This window comes from Salmo salar, chromosome 13, assembly GCF_965601325.2.
Source record: "Salmo salar chromosome 13, fSalSal1, whole genome shotgun sequence".
NCBI classification, from domain to species: domain Eukaryota; kingdom Metazoa; phylum Chordata; class Actinopteri; order Salmoniformes; family Salmonidae; genus Salmo; species Salmo salar.
In genome coordinates this window covers 25,567,435-25,594,619 of record NC_138303.1, presented here as the reverse complement: position 1 = coordinate 25,594,619, position 27,185 = coordinate 25,567,435, and the positions used below count along the sequence as shown (strand labels likewise).

At 44.1% G+C, this 27,185-nt stretch overlaps 2 protein-coding genes across 6 annotated transcripts; both read left to right on the top strand.

Annotated features, from left to right (window-relative positions):
• Window positions 1-774: 774 nt before the first annotated feature.
• Window positions 775-13,691, top strand: spo11 (SPO11 initiator of meiotic double stranded breaks). Of its 2 annotated transcripts, none has more exons than XM_014135099.3 (13): window positions 775-1,085; window positions 1,644-1,757; window positions 2,568-2,656; window positions 3,096-3,162; window positions 3,252-3,375; window positions 3,686-3,772; window positions 4,394-4,430; window positions 4,549-4,658; window positions 4,754-4,853; window positions 5,322-5,359; window positions 7,373-7,449; window positions 7,966-8,077; window positions 13,230-13,691. In XM_014135099.3, the coding sequence occupies exons 1-13, from the start codon at window positions 973-975 to the stop codon at window positions 13,347-13,349; spliced, it is 1,188 nt and encodes a 395-aa protein (XP_013990574.1). In that variant the 5' UTR covers window positions 775-972; the 3' UTR covers window positions 13,350-13,691. The 2 variants fall into 2 exon arrangements, with proteins under 2 accessions (XP_013990574.1, XP_013990575.1); XM_014135100.3 differs by having other exon boundaries at window positions 777-1,085; window positions 3,252-3,360.
• Window positions 13,692-15,951: 2,260 nt separating this feature from the next.
• On the top strand, window positions 15,952-23,556 carry LOC106566749 (5-aminolevulinate synthase, non-specific, mitochondrial). Of its 4 annotated transcripts, none has more exons than XM_082959909.1 (11): window positions 15,952-16,097; window positions 18,068-18,267; window positions 18,666-18,842; window positions 19,023-19,154; window positions 20,934-21,156; window positions 21,354-21,538; window positions 21,723-21,902; window positions 22,087-22,251; window positions 22,455-22,723; window positions 22,868-23,030; window positions 23,270-23,556. In XM_082959909.1, the coding sequence occupies exons 2-11, from the start codon at window positions 18,084-18,086 to the stop codon at window positions 23,428-23,430; spliced, it is 1,839 nt and encodes a 612-aa protein (XP_082816035.1). In that variant the 5' UTR covers window positions 15,952-16,097; window positions 18,068-18,083; the 3' UTR covers window positions 23,431-23,556. The 4 variants fall into 4 exon arrangements, with proteins under 4 accessions (XP_082816035.1, XP_013990579.1, XP_013990580.1 ...); XM_014135104.3 differs by having other exon boundaries at window positions 22,072-22,251; XM_014135105.3 differs by having other exon boundaries at window positions 16,070-16,154; window positions 22,072-22,251.
• The last annotated feature ends 3,629 nt before the right edge of the window (window positions 23,557-27,185 follow it).

The following is a 27,185-nucleotide window of genomic DNA, read 5'->3' as shown; positions in this document are numbered from 1 at the left end:
TCCCTAAGCATGAGCATCATCCACATAGGCTACCAAATTTTTACCAAACATAGTTGTTTTGTGTCGGCAATTGGACATTGTTCTGGACATTGTTCCACTTTACCCTACCATAAGAACGAAAGGGTGCATTTAGGTTACTCACTCCACGGAAGACTGCTGCTACCTCGTTCGTTCTCTTTGGTCTCCAACCAAGTTGCATGAATAAATTGATGAGCAAACAGAAGTGTATAGGACATTCAACTCTTGGAGGACAGTGGAAGTCGATGATCATATAAGTGCTTCTTTATTTTCAAACGTAAAACCAACGCATTTCGGCCCTAGCTTTAAGGTTATACAAAGTGAAAAATGAAGCTGGAAGACTGCGGGCCATTGCCCGGTGCACCAGCACCTGGTTCAGTATAATCTTACTGTTGAACATTGTAGGCCTACTGAGTACTGACACATTTTACCACATATGCTACGAAAGGGGGTTAGCTATCATGATCTTTAGCCTACTCTCTGAACATGTCTTGTGAGTAGTCTTTGTGCAGCTCACTGACCCCGCCAATCTTGGGTGCGTTCGTAAATTCGCTCTGGCGAGTGAGGTCAGAGTGAGGTGTTCTCTCGTTCGTGTCTGGAAGTAGCTAGCAAGCTAGCCAACGTTAGCCAGTTAGCTTGGGTGCATTACTGCCGTTTTGGTTCAGAACGCTCGGATCAACCCTACTCACTGGCCAGACCGTCCAGTGTGCGCTCGGAACGCCCCGAATGTATAAATGGACAATCTGACAATGCTCTGAATTTACGAACGCCCAGAGCGCACCCCGATCACACTCTGGCACTCTAGATTGAATTTACGAACACACCCCTTGTGTGTGGATTTGATTTCGCGCCAAACAACATTATTCCACGCGCGAGTTTGCTCTCGGTAAACATATACATGTACGGACGCCCTATTCATAATAATGTAATTCCGTTGTAAATCCCGCCACAATAATGGAATCAAACATGTCTGAACAGTTCGTTGAAATTGACAATTTCGGCCTTGAGTTGTTGGAAAATGTTGATATGATGATGGAACCTCAACACAGCCATGAGGAAGTCAGCAGGTAGGCCTATTTTTCTTTCTACGACGTGTGATTCACAGACAACCCTTGCGGATGTGATATCCTTGCCTAGGCTAGGTCTATCTACAGCACAATTTGATAAGGCTGGTGTGGGCCAGGGCCCCTTAGCCTAGGCTATTAGGTTACATATAAACATCTTATTATGATCTAGACAACATCACGCCGCGGCAGGTAGCCTAGTGGTTAGAGCGTTGGGCCAGTCTTCGAAAGGTTGCTAGATCGAATCCCCGTGTCGACAAGGTAAAAATCTGTCCTTCTGCCCCTGAACAAGGCAGTTAGCCCACTAGGCCGTCATTGTAAATAAGAATTTGTTCTTAACTGACTTGCCTAGTGCTTGCAGTTTTTACTATGCCATAGCCTTTATTTTCATAATTGAGTTGAAACTTTAAAGGATGCATTTTATGTGGTTAGGCTTATGAAAAAATGATAGGATTGTTTGAATCAGTTTTGAATTTGTGGTCCACCGATTTTCCCATTAGTTACTGGCTACTATTAGTTAGACCTATCACCAAGGTTTATTTGGTAATTTCTTATGCTCAGCCAGGAAGTTTTAATCCTCATTGAAAAGGTGATTCTAGAGATAGTCACCAGTCTGTCCAAAGATGAAGCTCCAGTTTTGGTCCTACCCAACCGATCCAGCTGGGCCAATGTAAGGTAAGCCACTCACTTTGTTACTATAATGTCAGTCTTTTGGGCCATACTCACTCTGTTTGACCTTTAGCAAGATAAACACAGTAAATCTGTACAACAGATGTCTTATTTATGTTATGTAAATACAGAATAACCCAGTAACATTACATTTGAAATAAGTGGTCATGTTGTGTAAACTGAACTTTGCACTCAGTTTGATAAGTCAGGTCCTGCAAGTGGTCTAAATTGCTGTTAAATGCATTTGGAGGAAATCCTTTAGTTCTTTGATCTCTCATTCTATCTGAATGTGTAAGAGAGCTAAGAAGTCAAAAGGGATTTGTGGGGTGGAAATTGTGTCAATAGAATCACCTAAAGTTTTGAACCGTAATCCTTGAAGCTGAAATAACTTCCTGACTGAATAGGTGTCAGTTTGATTAAATATTTAAAAAGCACCAGCTACACATACAAACACACACACAAATCTGGCAGTTTGTGGAGGTCTTTAATGTGCACAGGCTGTGGAGATTTCATGCTTAGAACAAAGTGAACTGTCTGGTTGAGTCTACATCAAACCTCCTGACAGCTTAAAGCACATTCTGGCTCGGCCCTTTCAAATGTGAGAATCCCACAGATAGGGAGGCAAAGGTTTCACAGAGGAAATACAGTCGAGGTATGGGGGAGGCCTATCACAGGTAACCCCCAGGGTTTGGGATTCTTCTAAGAAGGATCATAAAGGTAGCAGGCTTCTTTACAAAGCTGATCAAAGATAGGAGACCAAATGTTCAGATTTTGTAAATAATGAATAATATTTTTGTCTTCATTCCCAACTTTGAGTTTTGACAACGCCGTTGGCCTTCAAATGACTTCTGGAAGTTCTGTCACCACAGTTCGGAGCAACTGTTCCTCGTCTGTCACTAAATTTGGTGAGAAGAAAGACACACACCACTGCCCCCCCTCTCTCTCTCACTTCCCCCTCCCCTCAGCTGTACACAGAAAAAATGATTTAAATTCACAAACTTTAAACTACTCTAAGGAATTTAATCAGCCCTACTTCAGGTGGCTTTCATTCTTATCCTCTCTGGGCTTACATGAACTAATTGCAAAAACTGCAACGACATGGTATGTCTTATGCTGCTGGCAGACAGAAATATTATGGTCAGAGAAGCTTTCCTGGATCAGTGTTATTCACTATGGATTTCATTATCCATCCTAAAGAAAATCCTGAATTAAGTACTTTCATGATGAAATTACCTATCATCAGATATCATAGGGGATTGATTGAAAGGTTTTCTAGACTGTACTGGTATATTACAATATACTGGTAGCCTATAATACAGATGTTTAACTGGGTTTTCTATGCAGGGCACATTCTCAAGGTTCTATCCATCATCTACAAACTTGTGCAGAGCAACGTATATGCCACAAAAAGGTAATGTCTTGTCAGATAGTCAACGCATAAAAAAATACATTCTTGCCTTAACACCATTACTTTGAGAAGTAGTTCTCTTGTTTCCACAGGGACATCTATTACAACGACACACAGCTTTTTGGTTCACAGAGGACTGTCGATTCCATTGTGGATGACATCTCCTGCATGCTCAAGGTTCCACGCAGAAGACTACATGTGGTGTGTATATACTATGTGAGTGTGTGTGTGCGTTTGTGAGAGTACAATTTCAGTTCAAGAGGAGGCAACAATGGCCTGATATTGAATAAAATCATACTAAAACATTTGGAAATACCTTTTGATACGACATGTTATGATTAGTTCAGGGCTAACACATGAAAGCGCTCAGTTATTTTCATATTTTTAGCCTATTTTCTGCCTCGTACAGGAAGCAACTGTGTATGTATTTTCCATGATTTCCATGATCAAAGAGCAATGAAATTCAACTTGACTCAAAAGCATTGTTGTTTGTGTGTGCACGTGTGTGTTTATTAACGGTCTCCAGCTAGCTACGTCCAAGGGCTTAATCTCAGGTGATCTGTGTTACCTGGAGGAGGACAGCACCAAGGTGGACTGCCACTCCAACTCCACTGTAAGTCCCACTAACACTAAATGCATTCCCCCAACATCTCAGCATCGTCACAGTATGGTCATATGCCTGTTGAATATGCATATAATGTCAGGGAAAGGGAAAGGGGGTTACCTAGTCAGTTGTACAACTGAAATGTGTCTTCCGCATTTAACCCAACCCTTCTGAATCAGAGAGATGTGGGGGGCTGCCATAATCGACATCCACGTCTTCGGCGCCCGGGGAACAGTGGGTTAACTGCCTTGTTCAGGGGTTAGATACCTATAATGTTACAATATACAGTATCATCATCCGCCATGAATGTTTAACAGTGCTAAACCTCTCCGATTTCAATGACATAACAGAGGTCAGTCTCAGCCAAACTTAATAAATCCTGTGTTCACCTCTTTCTGGCCACAATCTCCAGGTTCAACCAATGAAGTAATCACTCGGTTTATAGAATAATTGTTCAGAAAACAAAAAAAACTTTAACTGTTTACTTGTATTCTATTTACTGTTTGTGGGTTGCATAAATCAACTGACACCCAAACAGCTAGATTCATTTCTCATTATATTTTTGTTGTTGTTTGAAAGCTAACAGTAACTTGCTATATTGATAACTGTGTCTCTTAATTGTGTTCTCAGGCTACTCCAGTCTCTTCTAATGTTGGCGGGATCAGGAGTATCCTTTATAATCATGTCAGACTTCCTTCCTCTTTTAACTAACTCTTCCCACTCTTATCTATTGGTGAGGAAGAGTCCATCAGTCATGTTTGTGTTCACCTTGACCTGTTCTCCAGACATTGTGTCATCTGCTAAGTTTGTTTTGATAGTTGAGAAGGACGCCACCTTCCAGAAACTGCTCGATGATGACTTTTGCACCAAGCTATCTCCTTGCATCATGATCACAGTATGTCCTACTTATGGTTTTCTTTTGAGCTATTGCTTTAAATGTAATGTGTTAATCATATGACTTATTGTAAATCTGTTCTGTGTTTGTGCCAGGGTAAAGGTGTCCCAGATGTGAACAGCAGGCTGATGGTGAGAAAGCTTTGGGACACCCTGCACATCCCTATATTTGCTCTGGTGGATGCTGACCCTTACGGTAATACTCTCCACTCTTTTATCCTATCAAAGACACACACACACACACACACACACACACACACACACACACACACACACACACACACACACACACACACACACACACACACACACACACACACACACACACACACACACACACACACACACACACGGGGTTGCGTGTCCTGCTTAGCCGATAAGCCTCTCTGATGTGTCAGGGTGGTTAGAATGGGGATTGTGTTGGCGTGTTCTCGCCCAGTGGAATCATCACACTGGGGCCCCTGGACTCACTGACTGACTGTCCCTCTCCATACAGCACCTCTCTGCCCCCCTCCCCTCCGCTCTCCTCACATCACATTGCGAGTTGCATGTGTAACACTTTACTTTGTTCTCTGTCCCCTTAGCTACATATCTCAGAGGATAATTGCTCTGGTATGGTGGTGATTGTATCATGTCTCTTTCTGTCTTTCTCTCATTTTCCCAGGCATTGAGATCATGTGCATCTACAAGTACGGATCAGTGGTGAGTCCTGCCATGCCTGTGTATTCCTGTACATTATCCAACGTGGCTTGTGCAGTGTCTCGGTGCAAGAAATATGTAATTATTCTGGTCTCTAAGTTGAAAAAGGGGAGCAGTCAACCATATCTGAGCATTTGAAGTGACATGAAGGGTAAAAGTAAAGTGATCGCGTGGGATCTCATTTGTGAGGTTTTTGTATGTGAGTGCATTTATGATCATGTGTGTTTCTGGTTTATATGATTATACCCCAGGTGGACTTGTGTGTCTGAATGTGTGTGTGATTTTATGTACGATATGCATGTCAGTGGCTTGCAAATGTATTCACCCCCCTTGGCATTTTTCCTATTTTGTTGCCTTACAACCTGGAATTAACATGGATGTTTTGGGGGTTGTATCATTTGATTTACATAACATGCCTACCACTTTGAAGATGCAAAATATTTTTTCTTGTGAAACAAACCACAAATAACACAAAAAAACTGAACTTGAGTGTGCATAACTATTCAACCCCCCAAAGTCAATACTTTGTAGAGCCACCTTTGCAGCAATTATAGCTGCAAGTCTCTTGGGGTATGTCTCTATAAGCTTGGCACATCTAGCCACTGGGATTTTTGCCCATTCTTCAAGGCAAAACTGCTCCAGCTCCTTCAAGTTGGATTGGTTCCGCTGGTGTACAGCAATCTTTAAGTCATACCACATATTCTCAATTGGATTGAGGCCTGGTCCTTGACTAGGCCATTCCAAGACATTTAAATGTTTCCCGTTAAACCACTCGAGTGTTGCTTTAGCAGTATGCTTAGGGTCATTGTCCTGCTGGAAGGTGAACCTCCGTCCCAGTCTCAAATCTCTGAAAGACTGAAACAGGTTTCCCTCAAGAATTTCCCTATATTTAGCGTCATCCATCATTCCTTAAATTCTGACCAGTTTCCCAGTCCCTGCTGATAAAAAACATCCCCACAGCAGGGATGATGTTCTCGGGGTGATCAGAGGTGTTGGGTGTGCGCCAGACATAGCGTTTTCCTTGATGGCCAAAAAGCTCAATTTTAGTCTCATCTGACCAGAGTACCTTCTTCCATATGTTTGGGGAGTCTCCCATATGCCTTTTGGCAAACACCAAACGTGTTTGCTTATTTTTTTCTTTAATCAATGGCTTTTTTCTGTCCACTCTTCTGTAATGCCCAGCTTTGTGGATTGTAAGGCTTAAAGTGGTCCTAGGGACAGATACTCCAATCTCCGCTGTGGAGCTTTGCAGCTCCTTCAGGGTTATCTTTGGTGTCTTTGTTGCCTCTCTAATTAATGCCCCCTTTGCCTGGTCCGTGAGTTTTGGTGGGCGGCCCTCTCTTCGCAGGTTTGTTGTGGTGCCATATTCTTTCCATTTTTTAATAATGGATTAAATGGTGCTCCGTGGGATGTTCAAAGTTTCGGATATTTTTTTATAACCCAACCCTGATCTGTACTTCTCCACAACTTTGTTCCTGACCTGTTTGGAGAGCCCCTTGGTCTTCATGGTGCCGCTTGCTTGGTGGTGACTCTTGCTTAGTGGTGCTGCAGATTCTGGGGCCATTCAGAACAGGTGTATAAATATAGAGAGAGAGAGATCATGCGACAGATCATGTGAGACTTAGATTGCACACAGGTTGACTTTATTTAACTAATTATTTGACTTCTGAAGGTAATTGGTTGCACCAGATCTTATTTAGGGGCTTCATAGCAAAGGGGGTGAATACATATGCACGCACCACTTTTCCGTTTATTTTAATTTTTTATTTTTTTTATTTCACTTCACCAGTTTGAATTATTTTGTGTATGTCCATTACATGAAATCCAAATACAAATCAATTTAAATTACAGGTTCACGTGCAACAAAATAGGAAAAACGACCAAAGGGGATTAATACTTTTGCAACTGTATATGGTTGTATGTATTCACATATGTGTTCTATGCACAGTTTGTCAACCTGTCGATCTGTCTAGTTGTGTATTGACGTGTTTCTGTGTGTGTATCTTTTCCCCTCAGGCCATGTCATTTGAGGCCCACAGTCTGACCGTCCCCAGCGTTATGTGGCTAGGCCTCCTCCCCTCTGACCTCCAGAGGTTTGGAGACAACCACTCGCTACTTCCTCTTTCCTCCTCCCTACCTCTAATTGGGATTATATTCTGGGGATTTGGAGATTGTTTGTTTTGGTTTCTGTTGCTGTTGCCTTTGCTTGTTTCTCTCTCCCTGAGGAGCTGTTTTGGAGTGTATATTGAGTTTTAAGTATATGTCAGCTAGGGCAGTCTTAGCCTGAAAAGGGGGTTTTGACATAAGTCAAGTTTAATTGTAGTCTGCAAGCCTGCTCCTCCTAAGACTCTAACTGTACAGTACATAATCAAAAGCATCCACATTTTATACAGTTTGGACAGAAATGGAGAGAGCCGTAACTTTGTGTCAGGATATTTCCTTTGTAGCAACAGAAAGAAATAATCATTCTTAATATGGTCATTCAGAAGACCATCATCCAAAGCTATTTACAGTTAAGATATTTTTGTATATGTCTCATAATATGACTGTTCATCTGTTGAACTAACTGAATTGAAAACTGTACTGATCATAACCCTTGTGTACTTTAGATTGAGAGTACCTGAGGATGCTCTGATCCCCCTCACACAGAGAGATCAGAATAAACTGACCAGCCTGCTGAAGAGACCCTACTTGGCCTGCCAACCTGCCTGGCAGAGAGAGGTCAGAGGGGGGAGGGCTACCTTTTATGAGTGGTTTAAATACAATACAAATATGGAAAGAGAGAATGTGTGCAGTCAGTCTGTTATTAGAGATAAGGGAGAAGAAAGTTAAAGATAATGTGTGCAGTCAATCAAATGTATTTATAAAGCCCTTCTTACATCAGCTGATGTCACAAAGTACTGTACAGAAACCCAGCCTAAAACCCCAAACAGCAAGCAATGCAGGTGTAGAAGCACAATGGCTAGGAAAAACTCCCTAGAAAGGCTTTAACCGAGGAAGAAACCTAGAGAGGAACCAGGCTATGAGGGGTGGCCAGTCCTCTTCTGGCTGTGCCAGGTGGAGATTATAACAGAACATGGCCAAAATGTTCAAATATTCATAGATGACCAGCAGGGTCAAATAATAATAATCACAGTGGTTGTAGAGGGTGCAACAAGTCAGCACCTCAGGAGTAAATGTCAGTTAGCTTTTCATAGCATCTCTACCGCTCCTGCTGTCTCTAGAGAGTTGAAAACAGCAGGTCTGGGACAAGGTAGCATGTCCGGTGAACAGGTCAGGGTTCCATAGCCGCAGGCAGAACAGTTGAAACTGGAGCAGCAGCACGACTAGGTGAACTGGGGACAGCAAGGAGTCATCAGGCCAGGTAGTCCTGAGGCGTTGTCTTAGGGCTCAGGTCCTCCGAGAGAGAAAGAAAAGGAGAGAGAAAGAGAGAAGAGAGAGAATTAGAGAGAGCATACTTAAATTCACACAGGAGGCAGGAGAAATACTCCAGATAAATCAGACTGACCCTAGTCCCCCAACACAAACTATTGCAGCATAAATACTGGAAGCTGAGACAGGCGGGGTCGGGAGACACTGGCCCAGGACAGGAAGATCACGTCAGAGACTAAACCCACTCAAGTGGCGCACCCCTTCTAGGGATGGCGTGGAAGAGCACCAGTAAGCCAGTGACTCAGCCCCTGTAATAGGGTTTGAGGCAGAGAATCCCAGTGGAGAGAGGTGAACCGGCCAGGCAGACAGCAAGGGCGGTTCGTTGCTCCAGTGCCTTTCCGGTTTACCTTCACACTCCTGGGCCAGACTACACTCAATCATAGGACCTACTGAAGAGATGAGTCTTCAATAAAGACTTAAAGGTTGAGACCGAGTCTGCGTCTCTCACATGGATAGGCAGACCGTTCCATAAAAATGGAGCTCTTTTGGAGAAAGCCCTGCCTCCAGCTGTTTGCTTAGAAATTCTAGGGACAGTAAGTTGGCCTGCATCTTGTGACCGTAGTGTACGTGTAGGTATTTACAGCAGGACCAAATCGGAAAGATAGGTAGGAGCAAGCCCATGAAATGCTTCGTAGGTTAGCAGAAAAACCTTGAAATCAGCCCTTGCCATAACAGGAAGCCAGTGTAGAGAGCCTAGCACTGGAGTAATATGATCACATTTTTTGGTTCTAGTCAAGATTCTAGCAACCTTGTTTAGCACTAACTGAAGTATGTTTAGTGCTTTATCCGTGTACCCGGAAAGTAGATGTAACGGCTGTTGAATGGAGTAGACCAAGGCGCAGCATGGTTAGTGTTCATCATAATATTTTAATGGAACACAACAAAACAAGGAACGAACGACAGCCAAAACAGTTCTGTCAGGTAACAACACTAAACAGAAATGAACAACCCACAAAACCCAAAGGAAAACAGGCTGCCTAAGTATGGCTCCCAGTCAGCAACAACGATATACAGCTGTCCCTGATTGAGAGCCATACCCGGCCGAAACAAAGAAATACCAAACATAGAAAAAAGGACATAGAATGCCCACCCCAACTCACGCTCTGACCAACCAAAACAGAGACATAAAATGATCTCTAAGGGCAGGGCGTGACAGTACCCCCCCCCCCAAAGGTGCGGACTCCGGCCGCAAAACCTAAACCTAAAGGGGAGGGTCCGGGTGGGCATCTACCCGTGGTGGTGGCTCAGGAGCAGGACGCAGACCCTGCTCCACCGCTGGCTCACCCACTTTAATGGCTCCCCTAGAGCGTGGTCTCTTGCCGCCGACCACGGACTGGGGACCCTCGCAGCGGGCCCCGGACTGGAGGGCGACTCTGGCGGCGCCCGGCTGGCGGGCGACTCTGGCGGCGCCCGGGCTGAGGAGCGTCTGTGGAGACTCAGGGCTGAGGAGCGTCTGTGGAGACTCAGGGCTGAGGAGCGTCTGTGGAGACTCAGGGCTGAGGAGCGTCTGTGGAGACTCAGGGCTGAGGAGCGTCTGTGGAGACTCAGGGCTGAGGAGCGTCTCGGCAGGCTCCGGACTGTGGGCCGTCTCTAGACGGGGCACTGTCGCCGGAAGCTCTGGACGGGGCACTGTCGCCGGAAGCTCTGGACGGGGCACTGTCGCCGGAAGCTCTGGATGGGGAACTGTCGTCGGAAGCTCTGGACTGGGACTTTCCGTAGGCCTGGCTCTGGGCGCAGGCACAGGACTCACCAGGCTGGGGAGACATGCAGGAGGCCTGGCTCTGGGCGTAGGCACAGGACGCACCAGCCTGGGGAGACTTGCAGGAGGCTTGGTTCTGGGAGCAGGCACAGGACGCACCAGGCTGGGGAGACTTGCAGGAGGCCTGGCTCTGGGCGCAGGCACAGGACGCACCAGGCTGGGGAGACTTGCAGGAGGCTTGGTTCTGGGAGCAGGCACAGGACGCACCAGGCTGGGGAGACTTGCAGGAGGCTTGGTTCTGGGAGCAGGCACAGGACGCACCAGGCTGGGGAGACTTGCAGGAGGCTTGGTTCTGGGAGCAGGCACAGGACGCACCAGGCTGGGGAGACTTGCAGGAGGCTTGGTTCTGGGAGCAGGCACAGGACTCACCAGACTGGGGAGACATGCAGGAGGCCTGGCTCTGGGCACAGGCACAGGACTCACCAGGCTGGGGAGACATGCAGGAGGCCTGGCTCTGGGCGCAGGCACAGGATTCACTAGGCTGGGGAGACATGCAGGAGGCCTGGCTTTGGGCGCAGGCACAGGACTCACCAGGCTGGGGAGACATGCAGGAGGCCTGGCTCTGGGCGCAGGCACAGGACTCACCAGGCTGGGGAGACATGCAGGAGGCCTGGCTCTGGGTGTAGGCACAAGACGTGCAGGGCTGGGGAGGCGCACAGGAGGCCTGGTGCGTGGGGCTGGCACAGTCTTCACCAGACGGCTAGCACGCACCTCAGGACGAGTATGGAGAGCTGACTCAGGTGACATCAATTCGAGGACACGCTCCGTAGGGCGAATGTCGTGCCCCATGCACCAACACAGCAGCTCTCTCATATCCCTCTCCTCCAAACTCCCCATCAACTCCTTCACTGTCTCTGCTTTGCTCCCTTCGCTTACCTCCAACTTCACCCCGACTGGCTCTGGTTCCATCCTCGGCACCGCCGACCGTCCCGTGTGCCCCCGCCCCCAAAAAATCTTGGGGCTGCCTCTCCTCCTCTTGCCGTGCCAGCCGATCCTCCCAGAAACGCCGTTCTGCCTTCATCTCCTCCGGCGGGCGACGGTATTCTCCAGCCTGTCTCCAGGGTCCCTTTCCGTCCAGTATCTCTTCCCAAGTCCAGGAGTCCTGAACCCTCTGCTCCTCCTTACCACGCTGCTTGGTCGGTTGAAGGTGGGTGGTTCTGTAACGGCTGTTGAATGGAGTAGACCAAGGTGCAGCGTGGTTAGTGCTCATCATAATATTTTAATGGAACACTTTAAACAAAACAAGGACCGAACGACAGCCAAAACAGTTCTGTCAGGTAACAACACTAAACAGAAATTAACCACCCACAAAACCCAAAGGAAAACAGGCTGCCTAAGTATGGCACCCAATCAGCACCAACAATATACAGCTGTCCCTGATTGAGAGCCATACCCGGCCGAAACAAAGAAATAACAAACATAGAAAAAAGGACATAGAATGCCCACCCCAACTCACGCCCTGACCAACCAAAATAGAGACATAAAATGATCTCTAAGGGCAGGGCGTGACAGTAGAGCATTGCAGTAGTCTAACCTAGAAGTGACAAAAACATGGATTAATTTTTCTGCATCATTTTTGGACAGAAATTTTCAGATTTTTGGTTAAGTAAACATGTCCCTAGTCTCCATTACCCTCCTCTGTAGAAACTGTACGCTTGTAGTCCTTCACTCTTGTTTTATAAGACTAGGCAGCATTCTCTTGAGTGTGTTTTTACTACAATTGAGCCATTTTGCAGGTGTGACACAGCACAGTGGAATGTGTTTGAGAGGGCTGTCAGCTCCCTGGTATTTGGGATACTTCGAGATACTAGCTCTGTTGTGAAATATACTGAACAAAAATATAAACTTCAAAGATTTTACTGAGTTACAGTTCATATAAGGAAATCAGTCACTTGAAATAAAGGAATTAGCACCTAATCTATGGATTTCACATGACTGGGCAGGGGTACAGCCATGGGTGGGCCTTGGAGGGCATAGGCCCATCCACTGGGGAGCCAGGCCCAGCCAATCAGAATGTATTTTTCTCCACAAAAGGGCTTTATTACAGACAAAAATACTCCTCAGCACACCCCTCCTCAGACTATCCCGTAGGTGAAGAAGCCGGATGTGGACGTCGTGGGCTGGCGTGGTTACACGTAGTCTGCGGTTGTGAGGCCGGTTAGAAGTACTGCTAAATTCTCTAAAATGACGTTGGAGGCAGTTTATGGGAGAGAAATTACCGTTAAATTATCTGGCAACAGATCTGGTGGACATTCCTGCAGTCACTATGCCAATTGCACACATCTGTGGCATTGTGTTGTGTGACAAAACTGCACATTTTAAAGTGGCCTTTTATTGTCCCCAGCACAAGGTGCACCTGTGTACTGATCATGCTGTTTAATCAGCTTCATTCTATGCCACACCTGTCAGGTGGATGGATCATCTTGGTTAAGGAAAAATGCTCACTAACAGCGATGTAAAGAAATTTGTACACAGAATTTTAGAGAAATAAGCATTTTATGCGTATGGAAAATGTCTAGGATTTTTTTATTTCAGCTTATGAAACATGGGACCAACACTTTACATGTTGTGTTTATATTTTTGTTCTGTGGTAGATAAGATCACACCTGGTGGTCCAGGATGAACTCTGTTTGCTCATCTTCCTCTTGCACATCTCTTAAGACATGTTTGTCCTTGTTGCAGATGGAAATGATGCAACGGAACAAGGTGAAAGCTGAGATCCAGTCCCTGGCCTCCATAACCCCTGATTTCCTCAGCCGCGTCTACCTGCCAAACAAGCTGCGCTACGGGGGTTGGATATGATCGCACACTGCCCCTCAGTGGATGGTGGGATGTGGGATTTGATTTGGCTGGATTCAAGCGTGTATGGATGCGGTACAGTTGCAGTGTGTCTGTCTGTGCATATGTCAGTTACTCAAGTCTGTCACATAGTGACCTGATACAACATTTTACATCACATTTTTATATTATTGACTATTTTAGGTCATTATATTATATGATATATTTTACTAAATTATTCCAGATTAGAGTATCAGTCTACCTGAAGTGGCCAATTGACTGTGATTGACTGTGTCCTTGATGGTAATGTATCTGTGGATACTAAAAATGTAAATTTTCTGCCACTTGTTGTTAATCAAATCAAATAAAATGTTATTTGTCACATGGTTAATAAATAACAGGTGTAGCAGTGAAATGCTTACTTACATCAACAGTGAAGATGTGACTCTGGGATGCTGGCCTTCTAGGCAGAGTTCCTCTGTCCAGTGTCATTGTTCTTTTTCCCCATCTTAATCTTTTCTTTTTATTGGCCAGTCTGGAGATATGGATTTTTCTTTGCAACTCTGCCAAGAAGGCCAGCATCCCGGAGTCGCCTCTTCACTGTTGTCATTGAGACTGGTGTTTTGCGGGTACTATTTAATGAAGCTGCCAGTTGAGGACTTGTGAGACATCTGTTTCTCAAACTAGACCCTCTAATGTACTTGTCCTCTTGCTCAGTTGTGCACCGAGGCCTCCCAATCCTCTTTCTATTCGGGTTTAACTTGGGTCAAACATTTTGTGTAGCCTTCCACAAGCTTCCCACAATAAGTTGGTTGAATTGTGGCCCATTTCTCCTGACAGAGCTGGTGGAACTGACTCAGGTTTGTAGGCCTCCTTGCTCGCACATGCTTTTTCCAGTTCTGCCCACAAATGTTCTATAGGATTGAGGTCAAGGCTTTGTGATGGCCACTCCAATACCTTGACTATGTTGTCCTTAAGCCATTTTGCCACAACTTTGGAAGTATGCTTGGGGTCATTGTCCATTTGAAAGACCCAATTGTGACCAAGCTTTAACTTCCTGACTGATGTCTTGAGATGTTGCTTCAATATATGCACATCATTTTCCTGCCTCGTGATGCCATCTATTTTGTGAAGTGTACCCCACAACATGATGCTGCCACTCCGGTGCTTCATGGTTGGGATGGTGTTCTTCAGCTTGCAAACCTCCCCCTTTTTCCTCCAAACATAACGATGGTCATTATGGCCAAACAGTTCTATTTTTGTTTCATCAGACCAGAGGACATTTCTCCAAAAAATATGATCTTTGTCCCCATGTGCAGTTGCAAAGTGTAGTCTGGCTTTTTTCTGACAGTTTTGGAGCAGTGGCTTCTTCCTTGCTGAGCGGCCTTTCAGGTTATGTCGATATAGTAATCGTTTTACTGTGGAAATAGATACTTTTGTACCTGTTTCCTCCAGCATCTTCACAAGTTCCTTTGCTGTTGTTCTGGGATTGATATGCACTTTTCGCACCTAAGTACGTTCCTCTCTAGGAGACAGAACACGTCTCCTTCCTGAGCGGTATGACGGCTGCGTGGTCCCATGGTGTTTATACTTGCGTACTATTGTTTGTACAGATGAACGTGGTACCTTCAGGCGTTTGGAAATTGCTGCCAAGGATGAACCAGACTTGTGGAGGTCTACAATTTGTTTTCTGAGGTCTTGGCTGATTTATTTAGATTTTCCCATGATGTCAAGCAAAGAGGCACTGAGTTTGAAGGTAGGCCTTGAATACTTCCACAGGTACACCTCCAATCGACTCAAATGATGTCAATTAACTCAATTTGCCTATAAGAATCTTCTAAAGCCATGACATAATTTTCTGGAATTTTCCAAGTTGTTTGAAGGCACAGTCAACTTAGTGTATGTAAACTTCTGACCCACTGGAATTGTGATACAGTGAATTGTAAGTGAAATAATCTGTAAACAATTGTTGGAAAAATGCCATGTGTCATGCACAACGTAGATGTCCTAACCGACTTGCAAAACTATAGTTTATCAAGAAATTTGTGGAGTGGTTGAAAAATTAGTTTTAATGACTCCAACCTAAGTGTATGTAAACTTCCGACTTCAACTGTAGGTAGGGGGGAAGTATTGTCTAAAGTTGTGTTGGTCTCATGGAAGTATTGACTGGTCCAGTTCTAGGGAGGCGTTGCAGACTTTACTTTCCATAGAGGACAATGCTATGATATCATCAAACAAATCCTGTTTGTGTATTTAGGCACTGTGATATACAGACACTAGCTGCTAATAATTGTGCACCCAGCTTCTTGTGGCCACTAGTCAAAGGTAATGCCATTTTTCCTATTGTCATGTCAGGAAAACGTTTTTAAGCAATAATATGTAATACCATATAATGATTAGTATGTGCCACCAGATGGAGACAGTGATCATTGGTGCTTATGAAACATCATTTTCATTATGAAACACTAACTACAAAGTCAGATTTCACAGTCACAAAGTCAAAATTGGCACCCAAACCAAAAAATGTTTGCTTTTTGGTCTTCATTTAAGGTTAGGGTTAGGTATACGGTTGGCAGTGTGGTTAGGGTTAGGTTTAAAATAAAATGTTAAGAAGATACATTGAAATGGGCGGGGTTTATGTGGCTATAGCAGCTATCGACGAGCCTTTGGCAGGCGTGGCTCCTTGCGTGTAAAACAGTGCCGGCGTCATCGGACAGAGTGTTGTTGAAACCCAGGCAGAGTGTGTGACCGAGACCAGAGAAACTTCAATTGGTAAACAAACGATATTTTAAAACCAATAACTGCACGGAATGTGCACCGTTTAAGTAGGTAGGTAGCTAGCTAGCCAGCTTGCTTGCTTATGCCAGTTAGTGGCTTCGCTGGACTGTTGTTGCATGCGCATCCTCCATCAGTTATCCACAACTAACGTTAGCTGGTTAGCTAGCCAAAGACAGTCTGGATAATAATCAGACAAGTTTGACCTTGATCTCTTTTCGCTGCTAATCAGAGAGAAAGTAGAGACGTTATCACGCTGTGGACACTGCCAAATAGAAGGGTATTAGAAGTAAAGCATGGCTCCGATTTTTGTTTGTGTGTAAATGCTCTATCTGCTCTGAGTATGGTAACGATTGGTTCTAGCTACCTTCTAGTGTTCGATCAGAAAGTTGTCCAACCACAAAATTGCATTGCTTTTTGAAGGAAGCCTGCATATTGTTGCACACTTGTTGAAAGTAAGTAAGCTATAGTTTTGTCAATCAAATCATATCAATGTTGAAGCTCACAGATATTATTTTATCTTATTCATTTTCACTGAGTTTGTTTTGATCATTGGTAAATGTTGATTCATGTAGGTATGTCTAAGAGACCTCTATTAAATTTAGATAGGGTAACCAATCCAAAGTGATCATGCCATATAGCACCCAGCTAATTGGCTTATGACCTTTACAGTGACTGCTCATAGCAGTGAGTAGTAGGTCTATAGTATAGCTATGATTCCTGGAAGAAAAAAGAGCGTAGAGGTACCTCACCTGACTTGTTGCTAGATAGTCAGACCATAGTTATTTAACAAAGACTGGCAATGGCTGTGGCTGTGCATACAGTGTCAGTGGGTCTTTGCATTACATGAGCTGTGATGCAACATGGACCCAGCCCCTGGTTTGATAAAGAGGGAAAATATAGATGGGATGGTAGTCCTAGGTTATATTACAATGATTCACTTGAACAGACAGATGGTTGTGCTGTCTTTTGTTTGGTAAGTATCCTCTCAGCTGTTGTAGTCTTATGTGTTGTTGTCCATGGTTTCAGGCAGGCTCTTGAGTGGCCCTCCTGTTTTTCCTCTTGTCAAGGGCAGCTGACTACAAGCTGAATGAAAGTGATGCCTCGGGCTATGAGCATTTTACCTCTACTCTTCTCTCTATGTTGGTTAGTTTAGTATCTTTTCAGTCATGTTTAGAAAGTTATTTTCCTTCTGTTCGGTCAAAGTGGAATGGGATGTTTTCAGGTAAGGAATGTTTGTTTGTTTTTAATGGCTGAGACTATTTGGACTTATGAATTTCAACATCTTGGCATTGATCTTTATGCTCATGATGGGCTATATTTTGGTTGTTCATATTTATAATACAATATAGCCTTGTCTAAATGTCTGGTCTCTTTAGATCTCTTGAGGACTGATTGTTTTAGGACAAAGTTTTTGTTTCATTAGAATATTCATTTTATTTTCCTGCTCTTCATTTTCATGTTTTGTTTTGAAGTAGGCGTGCTACTAGAGATGAAAGCCTGGTGATTCTAATGTGACCTCATGTGGGGCGGCAGGTAGCCTAGGGGTTAGAACGTTGGACTAGTAACGGAAAGATTGTAAGATCGAATCCCCAAGCTGAGAAGGTAAAAATCTGTTGTTCTGCCCCTGAACAAGGCAGTTAACCCACTGTTCCTAGGCTGTCATTGAAAATAAGAATTTGTTCTTAACTGACCTGTCTAATTAAATAAAGGTACAAAAAAAAAATGTTATGATAGTCAAAAGTAGCCTACACAGACAGAGCTTAGTGTGGTAGCCCTCTCTGACCCCCCCCCCCCCCCCCCCAGCTTATATAAATAGATCTCTGCTGATCATGTTTCACCGCCTCACCAAATGCACCAAGCTCTACCATCCATCTGATCTGCTGTCAATCTGGGACCAGAAAGGAAATCTTATTTGATTCCAGTGATAGGCTAGACCAACATGTCTCTTCGTTTCCCCTTCCCAGATTCAGAGGGTCTAAGATGGACACTGTTATCCGCCGATGCCCCTTCCTGACTATGGTGCCCCGGGCGTTCCTGCAGCTGGCAGGGAAGTCATCCCTGGTTGGCTATGCCCTGAAGTGCCCAGTGATGATGGACCTAGCCTCACGCCCTCTGGCCAGAGCCCTCTCCTCTTCAGTCTCAGTGTCCACACTAACAAACGATGGTGAGCACATTAGTTCCCCATAGTCACTTATTATAAATGGTTTTAGATGGGCTACATTATGGATTTATTGCATAGAGGAGCAATGTTGTGCTATTTTACTAATCTAGCTTGAGGCTTGCTTATGGTAGGGCTCAATGCTTCTTTGTAAACAAATTGTTCTTAATCAAAAAATTACTGTGCAAATGTGACTGGTAACTCACCCATACAAATAGTCATGAATGTAACCTATTTGGGCTGTGAAGAATCTTACACTCAACAGCATTTATGCTCAACACCATTTCTTTTTTCATATTTTCCTCAGTGCCCAAATAGGCCAAAATAATTAAATAATTTAATAAAAGATCGATTCATGTATTTAAGTTAATCAAATATAGATCCTCCTCTTGTTGTCGCTGTAGAGTCAGAGAAGGGGGTCCAGCTGCCCCCGGGCCACCCCATGCCCCCTGTTGGCCAGCCTGTGGGCTCCAAATGCCCCTTCCTGGCGGCTGAGATGGTGCAGAAGAACACCAGTGTGGTGAGGGAAGCCTGCATCGAGCTGTCAGAGGACGTACAGGACAGGAGCACAGTCCACACAGGTAAACGTGACCTGTCTTTGACCTTCTCCGCTCAGTTGTGTAAGCAGAGGTCAGTTATGTGTCTGTTTATAAAGCTTGTTATGGATAGTCACCTTTTCAAGGAATTTATCATAGTGGAAATGTGTCATAGGAGTCTAGTTGATCACTCTTTAACAGTGTTTATCCCCTTTATTGATACAGAGAAGTCCCAAGTGGATCCCACTGTGGTGGACCTGATCAACGCTGACAGGGCTGACCTAGGCACCCTGAAGAACATGCTGAAACAGCGCCCCCCCAAGGTTTCTCACTTACTGCAAGACAACCTGCCCAAAGGTAAGCACCTGCTCACGTGTATCCTCTTACACTTGGGGCAAATGTTTCTTCTAAGCTGCGTGCGCAGGGAAGCACGAGATTCTACTTCCCTCAACTTTCTAGCATTTTCCCTGTTACTTAACACTGTCAACGTTTCCCTTTACTGTGGGAATTGTGATCGAATCAACACAATATTAGCCACTTTCAATGCAACATACTGAAAGAAAACTAACTATACAAGACGTAGTATGCAAAACTAACTGTGCAAGATATTTTGTTGTAGGCAGAATGCAGCGGAGACTATGATTCTATTGCATTGACAGGCACTACTCAGGCCCATACTCTACACAAACCGCTGCGCCATAACCAATCAGAGCTGCAGTAGGCCTATATGCAAATAGACCATTGTCAACAAATGTTGGCCATTCACTTTGAACTGGACTGTTTTACAGCATGAGCGGTTGGGCTTGTTTTGAGATCAAACCGAGAGCTGCATGTACTGTAGCCACAAGTGCACATTTCTTCATATTCTTTGCTAGTTAGTGAGTTATTAGCCCAGTTAAAGCTAATTTGTAGTCAGCAATGTGGGAGTTATTTCTTCCTACAAGAGCACAAAACGTGTACATTTCTAGCTGTGTTTGAAAAGCGAGTCACATAAAGATATATTTTTTTTATGTCTTAAAGGGGAAGTGTTGTATTTTGAGACAGATTTGAATAAGCTAAGTAGCCAATAGGCAGAGGTTGGCATAATTTGTCTGATTCTTTGTAATAATGGTATGGGAATAATAATTCATTTTATTTTGTAAAGTCGTGAATCAAACAACAAATCAAATCAAATGTATTTTTATATAGCCCTTCGTACATCAGCTGATATTCTCAAAGTGCTGTACAGAAACCCAGCCTAAAACCCCAAACAGCAAGCAAAGCATGTGAAAGAAGCACGGTGGCTAGGAAAAACTCCCTAGGAAAAACTCCCTAGAAAGGCCAAAAACCTAGGAAGAAACCTAGAGAGGACCCAGGCTATGAGGGGTGGCCAGTCCTCTTCTGGCTGTGCAGGGTGGATATTATAACAGAACATGGTCAAGATGTTAAAATGTTAAAATGTTCATAAATGACCAGCATGGTCAAATAATAATAATCATAGTAGTTGTCGAGGGTGCAACAAGCACGTCCGGTGAACAGGTCAGGGTTCCATAGCCGCAGGCAGAACAGTTGAAACTGGAGCAGCAGCACGGCCAGGTGGACTGGGGACAGCAAGGAGTCATCATACCAGGTAGTCCTGAGGCATGGTCCTAGGGCTCAGGTCCTCCGAGAGAAAGACAGAAAGAGACAAAACACAACAAAATGTTCAGTCACTTCCTTGTCTGAAGGACAAGTGGAGAAACAGGTTAATGTCAAGCCCTGCATCTTTAAACACCACACATTGGCTGCTACTGTAGGCTGAATGATAGAACTCCTATTTTCATGTTCAAATGTTATGTGATGCATTTTCTCCATAGTTTATGGTAGGCCACTCTGGTAATCCTACATTATGATAAAATAGCCACAGTAGCCTACTTGGTCACTGTTAAAACTGTAACTTAAAGCTGGCACACTCTCCAGTGTTCACAGTAAACATGCGGCGGAAGTTGCACAGAATTTTCACAACGTTCAAGTTTGCGCTCAGCAGATTAGAGGGAACATTTCTTGGGGCTACATATTATATTTTTGTATAAGGATTGTTTGGGTACCCCTGATTTTAGAAAGAGGCTACATCCAAACTACAGTCACAAAACCTTACACGTCGTATTTATTTTGCAGCATCTGCCAACTTCCACTACGACAAGTTCTTTGAGAAGAAGATCGATGCCAGGAAGAAGGATCACAGCTACCGGGTGTTTAAGACAGTGAACCGGCGCGCCACGTCCTTTCCCATGGCAGACGACTACTCTGAGTCGCTCCTCATCAAGAGAGACGTTTCCGTGTGGTGCAGCAACGACTACCTGGGCATGAGCCGACACCCCCGCGTCAACCAAGCCATCATGTGTGTGGGGCATTCAGGTCACAGGAAATGTAGATGGTTGATTAAGGAGGATTATGGTTTAAGATGGAGGTTGACTAGATGGGCAGAGATCCTAGCCTTAGGCATGCAGTTATAACACCATCTTAGAAATGTGGAGTTCCACTCGTAGTTTTCCAAAGAAGACAATTTCTTATCAAAGGCATCTTCTCTTTCTTTAGGGATACATTACAGAAGCACGGGGCAGGAGCTGGAGGAACACGGAACATCTCAGGGACCAGTAAGTTCCATGTGGACCTGGAGTACGATCTGGCCGACCTGCATGGCAAAGACGCTGCGCTGCTCTTCACTTCCTGCTTCGTGGCAAATGACTCCACGCTATTCACTCTGGCTAAGATGCTTCCAGGTACTGATACGGATTCTGAAACGACTGACTCAAACCTAGTAGTTTTTCATACACTTCTTCATTCCATGTTCTATAGTAGCTAAAAAATGACTGGTTCTCCACTTTACATTATATTACATGCTAAGGGACAAAATGATCTCTAAATGATCTGTATAAAAACAAATGTAAAAAATCCTGCTCCCAGGTTGTGAGATCTACTCCGATGCAGGGAACCATGCATCGATGATCCAGGGTATAAGGAACAGCGGGGCCAAGAAGTTCATCTTCCGTCACAACGACGTCAACCATTTACGAGAGCTGCTGCAGAAGTCTGACCCTGCCACCCCCAAGATTGTGGCCTTTGAGACCGTGCACTCCATGGATGGTGGGTTTACGTTTTGTTGCAGTTTTTTTTTTATTATTATTATTTTGAAATTTAAACAAATCATAGAGACAGAATTAGAACCAAAAATACGTAAAGAAAGCACTTTTCCTGATGTGTACTGGATATACAAAACTTGCCTGTTATCCAATCTGATTGTGGGAATCTAAAGGAGGTTGTTTTCTAGGCGCTGTGTGTCCTCTGGATGAGATGTGTGACGTGTCCCATGAGTTTGGGGCCATTACGTTTGTGGACGAGGTACATGCTGTTGGCTTGTATGGGGCCAGGGGAGGCGGCATCGGCGACAGGGACGGTGTCATGCACAAAATGGACATAATCTCAGGGACTCTCGGTAAGATGACTTGGGGCTTGCTTATAATGATAAGATGTCATTGCTATAGCACCTTTTGTAGGTATTTGTCTTACACTCCCCCCCACCCCCTTCAAATTAATATTGTTATGATCAAATATTTAACTCACCCAGACCATCAGATCAATTTAAAAACATCTTTACCTGGTTTATACCTTACCTCGTATATTCAATCCCCCATCCAGGTAAGGCATTTGGCTGTGTGGGCGGCTACATCGCCGGTACCAACGCCCTGGTGGACACGGTGCGCTCCTACGCAGCAGGCTTCATCTTCACTACCTCCCTGCCACCCATGCTGCTGGCCGGGGCCCGGGAGTCCATCCACACCCTGAAGGGGGAGGAGGGCCGTGTGCTGCGCAGGAAACACCAGAGGAATGTCAAGCTGCTTCGCCAGATGCTGATGGACTCGGGCCTGCCCGTTGTCTACTGCCCCAGCCACATCATCCCTGTCCGTGTAAGACAGGCCTGTTTTAATCAAGTTTTAAACCATGGAAACAAGAGAAGGGACATTCTATCAACAGTGGCTGTTATAGTTCTGCTTAAAGAAAACGTTTTCTAATTTATCACCTGAGGATTCTTCTTTGACCCCTTGTTGCAGGTGGCGGACGCAGCCAAGAACACAGAGGTGTGTGACATCATGATGTCTCGCTACTACATCTATGTGCAGGCCATCAACTACCCCACTGTGGCTCGGGGAGAGGAGGTCCTCCGCATCGCCCCCACCCCACACCACACTCCCCAGATGATGCAGTACTTTGTCGGTAAGCACACCCCCCAATAAGTCTTTGTGGTTTTTAGCATGTAATAGTTTTGGATTTGGATGGTTTTAACTTACTCAATGTTGCTAAAATGGCCTCCATTTGGTGGGATAAATCTGTCCATGCTGACTGCATTCAGAACTCAAGTCAGTATCTGGTATAGTGTTTACTTGTATTTTATTTTTTAAATAAAGTTTAACTAAAATGTGATCCATTACATGTGAATGTGTTCCTGGCCACAGAACGTCTGGTGAAGGCCTGGAAGGAGGTGGGTCTGGAGCTAAAACCTCACTCGTCAGGGGAGTGTAACTTCTGCCAGCAGCCTCTCCACTTTGAGCTGATGACCGAGAGAGAGAGGTCTTTCTTCACCGGGATGAGTCATGTGATATCAGCCAGAGCCTAAAAGTTAATTATATACCCCTTCCCCATATCAAATCTCTATTTAAGATATTTATTCTCTTATCAATGTACAACTCCATCACCATGTATGAAATATTCTTAATTACAAATAAATGTTTGGGGAAAGTTATACTTTTGCTATTGTATTTCTTGAGCCACTGTTCTGTTACTACAATTTATTTTGAAAAGATACGGTCAGGGTTGACAGGGAAAATGATCTTATCATTTTGGCAACGTGGAAATGATGTAACATTGTCTCTCAACCAAATGTCAGCCTTGACAAACATTAAATATGCACTTTGCTCTACCACACCTCACCAGAGTGATTCAGCAAATTTGAAACCACTGTCAGAACACACTTTTGATAACTATTTTCTCTACGCGTTTTAGTCTGAAATGGATGACATCCAATGTTTTTCAGAATTTGCAACTGATTTGTTTGTGTAATTTTAGTGCTGGTTGATGTTAACCATGGGGTGTTCCTATTCCCCCAATAATTCCATTGAGCCATTACTCCAATTTTAGTACAATTGCCCTCTTAACTGTGTTTTAACATGCTGACAAATGTGGCATTGTGCCCCCTCGTACACTTATTCTGCTTTGTGCCTTCAATATTTGCTCATTTAGCATAAGCTAAAGGCTCCCAGACGGCGCAGAACAAGCCGCCTTTTGGATTTACTATACTCTGTTTTAACAGTTTTCATTCTAACTAATCTAGGTTTAGAGGGCTTCAAATGGAGTCAACCCTCCAGAACATTACACATCATTCATTGTTTAATGTGTGTGCACATGTTTTCTTTCAAAACCCCATAGGGTCTTTTTCAAACGGTAAACATGTGACATTATGAAATGGTGAAGCTTGAGGGGCAACATGCAATTTCGATTTGTTCCTTTAGTACTTTTGCACATCATATTCATAAGGCCACTTGGTCATGAGTCCCTTTTATTACTTGAGTCCTATTTGACATGCTATCAAAGTTTGAATACCCTTAGTAGTAGTAGCATATTACTATTGCCTTGTAGGTCAGTCATTGAGGTGTATAACTAACTGATCAGTACCTTCAACATGCCTTTCTTCTTTCCACCAGAGGGAGGAGCAGTGCATCTTATTTCCTAGAGTTGTGTTGTCTCTCATACTACAATCATTCCTCGTCTACTGTGTGTGCAGCAACTGCAATGTGCCACTAGATGGGGCTAATACAACAGGATAGTATGACTTTTTTCTTAGCTTCAAAACCAAAGACGATATAAGTGATGTCAATGTTTTGAAGGCATACCATGACATATAGACTGTTTTCTTATCAATGGTTCCAAATTGATAATGTCAACGTTTCAGGATATAAATGTTAAAGAAATGTCTGTCATCAGGTGACTACATTTTGTAGTTTGGGGTGGAAGCTGTTTAACAACGTGATGGTTAACGGGTAGGCACCATGACCCAAATGCCTTCATCGTTTCCAATATGTTACATTAACGAGGAGAAAAAACACTTCTCTATTATTTACGAGGGTTAGCTACACACTTAACATCTGCACATGAAAAGAGTTTGTGCACGAATGGGGTGCGTGAGGTGGTTCAAAGCAGCTCTCTCAAACATGGAAAGTCAGTATCCAGGCAAATCAAAGATATATCCTGCTGTTCCTAAGAAAGCGAGAGACCGAAGGAGAGTATTCTCATGAGCTCACGTTCTGAGAGTATTATGTAATTGGAATGCTTCTCTGAGTGCACTAGTCAGGTGGCCAGCACCACTCATGCAAAGCCAGGCCTAATTGATCATAGTGAGAGTCTCATTTTACTGCAGCATTGAGACTGTTTATACCCTCTTTTTAAGTCATTTTGAGTTCAGATTTGTTTGTATAATATATTATTGTTTCTTGTATGTAGTTGGATGCAAGAGAGCAGTCATCTGGCAACAGTACACACATCATTATTCAGAGTGCATTTAATTAGCACTTGCACTTGACTCCCGATGGCTACGTTATTTAGGAAAAATTTACTTTCTATGCCTGTGATATGTGGTTGTCCCACCTAGCCATCTTAAGATGAATGCACTAACTATAAATTGCTCTGGATAAGAGTGTCTGCTAAATGACAAATGTAAATGTCATTATGATATGCATTTAAAATGAAAATGTATGCATGTGGCTGCTAATGTTGTGGTGGAACAATTTTTTTTAAATGGGGTTACTTTGAAATATGCATGTATGGCATTTCCCTAGTAATTACCATGTTTTTTTATGATATGGGCTCAAAAGCTGGTGAATCAAAGCTGCTGAATCAAGTAAATGTCTCAATCCCAAAACGCAAACCCAATCCCAGGCTCTAATTTCGTCCTCCAGAATGTCATTCGCAGAGTAAACTTTCCACCTTAGTGCACTTGGCAGAGCCTTCTGTACACTACGTTCTGTATTGTATTTGACCTCATTTTCTTACACTCACATCATTCATCATAGTGTAAATGCACACCCTGCAGTTCCTTATCGGGAATATCAGCAGCCCACGGCTCTGCACTGCACTCTGAGGAGAGAACTCCGTGTCTCTCCCACTCATGTGCACACACACACACGCTCGTTATCTCAAGCACAAATACACACTCATCAGTGGTGGTCCTGGGGATTCTTTCCACTGCAATCATCGTCTTTGTAATCCTCTATGTGATTATAACAAAACACATCCTGTGCTTCCTTTTCAGAAAGAAAGAGAGCCAGAGATGTCTTCTGGCAGGACAAACATGTAGGCCAGGCCAGTGTTTCTGAAAAGGTTAGAAGTTAAGATAATCAGGGCCTTAGCATTATATGAATGTACAGTGAGGGAAAAAAGTATTTGATCCCCTGCTGATTTTGTATGTTTGCCCACTGACAAAGAAATGATCAGTCTATAATTTAAATGGTAGGTTTATGTGAACAGTGAGAGACAGAATAACAACAAAAAAATCCAGAAAAACGTATGTCAAAAATGTTATAAATTGATTTGCATTTTAATGAGGGAAATAAGTATTTGACCCCTCTGCAAAACATGACTTAGTACTTGGTGGCAAAACCCTTGTTGGCAATCACAGAGGTCAGACGTTTCTTGTAGTTGGCCACCAGGTTTGCACACATCTCAGGAGGGATTTTGTCCCACTCCTCTTTGCAGATCTTCTCCAAGTCATTAAGGTTTCGAGGCTGACGTTTGGCAACTCGAACCTTCAGCTCCCTCCACAGATTTTCTATGGGATTAAGGTCTGGAGACCGGCTAGGCCAATCCAGGACCTTAATGTGCTTCTTCTTGAGCCACTCCTTTGTTGCCTTGGCCGTGTGTTTTGGGTCATTGTCATGCTGGAACACCCATCCACGACCCATTTTCAATGCCCTGGCTGAGGGAAGGAGGTTCTCACCCAAGATTTGACGGTACATGGCCCCGTCCATCATCCCTTTGATGCGGTGAAGTTGTCCTGTCCCCTTAGCAGAAAAACACCCCCAAAGCATAATGTTTCCACCTCCATGTTTTACGGTGGGAATGGTGTTCTTGTGGTCATAGGCAGCATTCCTCCTCCTCCAAACACGGCGAGTTGAGTTGATGCCAAAGAGCTCCATTTTGGTCTCATCTGACCACAACACTTTCAACCAGTTGTCCTCTGAATCATTCAGATGTTCATTGGCAAACTTCAGACGGGCATGTATATGTGCTTTCTTGAGCAGGGGGACCTTCCGGGCGCTGCAGGATTTCAGTCCTTCACGGCGTAGTGTGTTACCAATTGTTTTCTTGGTGACTATGGTC

Bases quoted from the DNA above. Each gene is read 5' to 3' on its own strand.
- spo11 (XM_014135099.3), top strand. From the start codon at position 973: ATGGAATCAAACATGTCTGAACAGTTCGTTGAAATTGACAATTTCGGC. The intron at 1,758-2,567 runs GTAAGCCACTCA...CCCAACTTTGAG, and splicing joins TCCAGCTGGGCCAATGTAAG to TTTTGACAACGCCGTTGGCC. The intron at 3,773-4,393 runs GTAAGTCCCACT...TTGTGTTCTCAG, and splicing joins ACTGCCACTCCAACTCCACT to GCTACTCCAGTCTCTTCTAA.
- LOC106566749 (XM_014135104.3), top strand. From the start codon at position 18,084: ATGGACACTGTTATCCGCCGATGCCCCTTCCTGACTATGGTGCCCCGG. The intron at 19,155-20,933 runs GTAAGCACCTGC...TTTATTTTGCAG, and splicing joins GCAAGACAACCTGCCCAAAG to CATCTGCCAACTTCCACTAC. The intron at 23,031-23,269 runs GTAAGCACACCC...TCCTGGCCACAG, and splicing joins GATGATGCAGTACTTTGTCG to AACGTCTGGTGAAGGCCTGG.